The sequence below is a fragment of the Arachis duranensis genome, unplaced genomic scaffold (assembly GCF_000817695.3).
Source record: "Arachis duranensis cultivar V14167 unplaced genomic scaffold, aradu.V14167.gnm2.J7QH unplaced_Scaffold_154502, whole genome shotgun sequence".
NCBI lineage: Eukaryota > Viridiplantae > Streptophyta > Magnoliopsida > Fabales > Fabaceae > Arachis > Arachis duranensis.
This window is the reverse complement of record NW_026264157.1, coordinates 1-5,561: the sequence shown is the minus strand read 5'-3', so window position 1 is coordinate 5,561 and position 5,561 is coordinate 1. Positions and strand designations below refer to the sequence as shown.

Genomic DNA, 5,561 nt, shown 5'->3' with positions numbered 1-5,561 from the left:
ATAAACGCAACCAGATATCGCAAATATCGTTGTTGGGGTGGTAAGGAGAATGGGCCACACAAACCAACCCATTGCATGAACCCGAAACCCAGTCTGCTATGTGTAGAGAGTGGCGATTCTCTTGAGCATCAAGAGCGGATGATGGATTTTGGATGAAAGATTCAACGCTACTCAACACTAAGCCCCATTTTGCTCCTTCGTCGAGGGTGAGCGCTTCTGTTCGCGTAAACAGGAGGATGGCATTTTTGGGTGATCGGTAAAGGTGAAGTTTGACGAAGTGAGGGTGGGAGATGATGGAGTTCCATGACTTGCACACAAGCTTCAGACGCGTGAGAGGCTTTGCAGGAACCCAAGAGAAGATCTCCATCACCAGTTCACACAAGAGGAGCGCCGCTGTTGGGTGTTGAGGCGCCATGTCCATGCCCTCAAAATACAACGAAGAACGTAAATGCAATTTCAAAGGTAGTTTTGGCATTATATGTCTCTGGTGGCTAGGTTTTAAGATGACTATGGTGGCTAAAGATTGACTAGGGAATGAAGAGATGACATGTGTGCTGTTATTGTTGTGGTAAAACGAAAAATTTGTGATTTTTAAGATTTTATTAATATGTAGGGGTGTCAAAGTAATTCATTTTTGCGAGTGTCCTCCATCTAAGTTGTTTATGGCACAGTTAATTTTAGGGGTTGTCCAATTGCAGAACAACTTTCTTTTCTCAGCAATGAAAATGGTGAATGGCTGCGGCATGATTTTTTTATTTTGTGGTGCTGGAATTTGAAATTTTTGTATAATCATTGTGTGATTAGTTTTATGTATGTTTTGTAATCCCAACTTTGAGAATGTTGCAGAGCAGCCATTGTTGTAAGTTGTAACTTGCACAAACTAGGAGCAAGAGGTTTTTAATTTTTTTTATTTTTGTTGTTTGGACCCGCCGGAAATACCAATAAGACAAGCCACACCAAAACAATAAGAGAAAGGCACACAAACATTAATCGAAAGAAAAAATTAAAAGAAATTGAAATGATCTTTCCACACGAGTGAAATAATTATATTCTCTCTTATTCCCACATTTTATCTGCATAGTATTTAAACAATAAAAAAAAAGTAATCTTTGAGTATATACCTAAATACCTCTTTAAGAAAGTTTACGTCAGATGTTTTTATCCCAAAAAAGTTTTATTAAGTTGAGATTTTTAAATTTTATAAAAGTTAGATTTATAAATTCTTCCTTTAAATTTATTGTTTTCACTTGGACGAATAAATTTGAATAAATTTTAAAAAATATGATAGAATGATTTATATGTTTTACTTTTATAAAATTTAAAAATTTCAATGTAATAAAATTTTTTTGATAACATTTTGAAAACAAAAGCATCCATGCAAAATCTCTCTTAAAGACCTATTTGAGTATATAATAAAATTTGTTTTAGAGAAAAACACTCTTTTAAGTCTTGTTAACACAGTCGAATAACTATTTATATACAATGCATTTAATTAATCTAACCTATAAATTATAAAATTTCACTATAACATTTTATAAAACTTAAAACTTACTTCATATTCATATGTTACCGTAACACAGATTTTACGAATAATTTTAAGTAATACAAGTAAATACGACTATTAGGTAGCGTTTGTTTTGAGGTACTAAAATAGAGATTAAGAGACTGAGATTCAGTATCATGTTTATTGGTTCAGATACTGGTACTAAAATTTTTGTCTCTGTCCCTAAAATTTTAGTATTTCAATACCTCCAAAAAGTAGAAACACAATAGACTAAAATTTTTAGAAATTGAGACTGAAACTTTAATAACATTTTATACCTAAAATATTCTCATTTCAATTAATTAATTCCAATTTTACTCTTTGTACAAATTAAATTAGAATTTCATTCTTGTTTCAATTTCTGTCTTCCATTTTGCACCAAACAGAATACTGAGATTTATTTCAATCTCTGTCTCTTAGTCTTTGTCTCTCGATCTCAGTCTTTCTGTCTCTGTCTCTCCACCAAACGCTACATTACATATACTTATCACCGGTCCATGTAGTTTTTCTATAATGGAAAGGAACATGGATTATTTCTCTTGACAAGCTCTTTGCAAAGCTTAACCCCAACAAAAAAGCTGCTTCAAGGGTGGTTTAAAGACTCGAATGGAATTTTAACATCCATTTTCAAACAAGAGCTCGAAAATGATTGAAACCAAAATTCTAACTTTCTTTGCGACAACAATAGTTGGCATTTGACACATTTTTGTGACTATAATCAAGACCAATAGTAACTACAAGCGTCAATCTACTGTACTCTCATTTTCTTTTCTACTCTAGATGAGTTCTTTTTTGTGTCATCTAATTGGTCACCTTTTGTTTTCCTACTATTAACAAATTCATAGAACGACGGAATCTGTGGCAGCTTTGTATTAACGGAAGAACTTTCTACTGGCATGCCCCTGTCACCGCAAGGCAAAATTTCTGACTGAGCATTGCCCGAGAGTTCATTACTTGTACCTTCCTTTCCAGAATGATCTATAGCATGTGGTGGGGTGCGACCTTCAGCTTCAGGAACAGCATCCATTGATGTAGATTCCTTCATTGTGCCAAGTCGGTTCAACATATCAACAGAACTTGTCGTTGCCAGCCACCTAACCGTGCTCGCCACTTGTGAATAATAGAATGATTTGCCAGTTTTGCTATATTTCTTGTAGCATTCATCTTCAAGGAAAGATGCTGATGTCTCCAACTCAATCCTGAAAAAATGTATTGTAACTCATTTGGAACTCAAGGAATAATGCATTTAGCTTCAATATGATTTTAGGTGTAGAACAATTATAAACAGTAATAACAAAGGGAACGAGACTTATTATTGTTCCACATGCTTCCATGTACACCATCTAGTAGTTGTGTCTGTGCTTCGTAGGGAATAAATAATAATAAATATTATCATTGCTATTATGATGAAAGATTGAGTTGTGTAAATAGTTATCTGTGGCACAATAATGGTTTGATCTTTGAACAAGGTGCTTTTGCATCTCAAGTAAGTTGCCCAATTGTCATAGCAAGCAGAGGAGAAATTTGGGTAGATAGTTCTTTCTGTTGTGGCTGAGAAAGTGAGGTAAGAATGAGATCCTCTTAAGTGGGTATACTTGAAAAGTGAGAAAGTGAAGCCACTAATCACCTTTAGATCATTTTGGTAGAATTCACACACAAGGGAGCTTATTGTTCAAAGGGTGATTGATCCCCTCACTTTCTCACTTTACAACCATACCAGCATTTTAGAGGATCCGAATCCGTGAAGGTGATGTGCAAAATAACTTAAACTAGAAAGAAATTGCAAAACATACTTTAAGTTGTCAAGTCGCTGCTGAGCCTGTTTCAGAGCATTTTGTAATCTTTGCCTGCTTGATTCTCGCATTGCATCAGAAATAGCATTCTTGTCAACTTTACTCTGTTACAAAATATTAGATGAGTGGCTGTGCAGACATGAAAGACACGGGGGAGGGAAGGAGGGAAGGCTGCAATAACAACTTCTGCTAAGCTGAAGGATTGAAAATGATAACAAATTTCTTATGATAACACCGAGTTTATAACCGTGAATAAGCAAGGATTTTAGGAAAATGAGAATATACATTTTTAGTCAACAATGTAGTGTTATGTGGGTACAAGATAAACCTGTTTCTTAGCTTTCTCATTTCGATAGAAGTTTTCTTCTGCACGTTCTAACATAGCAAGCTTTTCATTTACTCCCACTCTAGAATGAAGCTTTGACTTGGTTAGGTTGTTGACAACCTCATTACCATCTGTGAACAAAAACCCAATCAATGTTATGTGATAGAATAATCTACTTACCACTCCATCCACCCTCCCCCAAGAGTGAAATAAATTTGGTACAATGCTACCAACCATCGGAGTCAGATATATCATCATCTGAGCCAATTGCTTCATCACCACGATTCCAGAATTCAGATAACTGTTCTCCGTTGATTGCATCAGAAGAACTGAAAATGGCAAGTCATGGATAAATCAATTTTATAACTAGATGAATCAACATTGTAAAGGTTATTATTATCACCAGGGCCGTTAAAAGTCAAATAGGCAATGCAGACCATACAATACTCAGATACTAGTCTGCCCATGAGAAAGGAAAATCTCATGCTAGGTCCAGCAAAGCCCCAAGCTCAAAGTCACAAATAGACTAACAAACCAATCATGGGATGTTTCTCTAACACCTGTCAATTATATTATGTATTATAATACACAGCACTGAAGACTGTCCACACCCAACATGTTTTTTTTTTTTTTTCTTAATCAACGTTATGTTCAACTCCTAATGCATAAGTATTTGTCTGTTTGTTTGTGGTTTTTTTTATCTTTGGCCACATGATTATAGGTTGTAGTACCTGGTGATGAAAATTCGAGAAGAACCGCCTTTCTGGCGCAGAGCAATGGCAGTTGTCAGATCCTCCAAATTTCGGGCAACTAAGTTTGGATGTCTGCAAGCATCACATGTTTTTTCACACAGGGATGCAGTAACCTGTTGTGAACAAAGTATAATTATCCAACTGAGTCAATATGAAGTGGATCACATATTACTAAGGACCATATATTTCATTACCTTCTCCCCAAAACTCTCGAGAATCCTTTTCCTACGACATCCAGATCCTTCACAATATTCAACCATCTGCATATTTTCACATAGGCTCCATTATACATAATGCATGATGCATGGACACTTTGTTGCAAAAGGCATGCAAGGATTTAGATGTCACCTGGGTAAAGTCAGCCATTGACTTTTTTGATGATTCTTCCTGTGAAGTAGATGATTGGGATTTCTTGCTTCCTGAATTTCTTAATATGAATTCCTGAGGCAGGTCAATGAGATCAGAATTACAGAAAACAAAACAACGAAACATTTTCACAGCAGGTGGAGTTGAATAGAAGTGGCACAAACAGAATATTTAAGACCCCCGCCCTCCCGCAGTTTTGCTCCTATGTGGGAAAAAAAATCAAGTTAAGAAAGCCAACCATTCTTTTGCGATCATCTACCCCGTAGTACAGCAGACTTGTACAGGGCAGTTGATCACGACCTGCTCTGCCTGACTCTTGATAAAATCCTTCCATTGACTTGGGAATATTGAAGTGGCATACAATTCTTACATCCTTTCTATCAATCCCCTGGTGAATTTGATCTTATGTGATTACAAAGAATGACGAGCGTAATAAACATCACTATATTTAACAGTAAATGGCAACTTACCATTCTGAATAAACACCAAAGGTTCAGTAACTGTGTGTAAGACAAGAGCTCCATGCAGAAGAAAGGAGGAAAAGAAAAAAAAAAAATACATCATAATCTTAAATAATAAGTTCTTAATATCATATTATGATGGCAACTATTTTGAGTGAACACTAAAAGCTCAGCATAGAAAGAAAAGAAAGGATATTGATCAAAATCTAAAACAAATCAAGTTGCTACTTGCTAGCCTCAGAAATCAAAATTTGATGTGAATATTTATGAACCCCTGTGGTAAGATCAGTGTCTGTTTAATACCCTCTTTTAATCATCATA

General features: G+C 35.5%; 1 protein-coding gene across 1 annotated transcript; it reads right to left on the bottom strand.

Annotated features, from left to right (window-relative positions):
• Positions 1-2,037: 2,037 nt before the first annotated feature.
• LOC107472115 (ATP-dependent DNA helicase Q-like 3) lies at positions 2,038-5,500 on the bottom strand. Its single transcript, XM_016091670.3, has 9 exons — positions 5,250-5,500; positions 5,018-5,167; positions 4,762-4,854; positions 4,608-4,673; positions 4,393-4,526; positions 3,896-3,990; positions 3,665-3,792; positions 3,337-3,440; positions 2,038-2,742 (listed from the first exon to the last, which is right to left on the bottom strand). The coding sequence occupies exons 1-9, from the start codon at positions 5,301-5,303 to the stop codon at positions 2,292-2,294; spliced, it is 1,275 nt and encodes a 424-aa protein (XP_015947156.1). The 5' UTR covers positions 5,304-5,500; the 3' UTR covers positions 2,038-2,291.
• Positions 5,501-5,561: the final 61 nt, after the last annotated feature.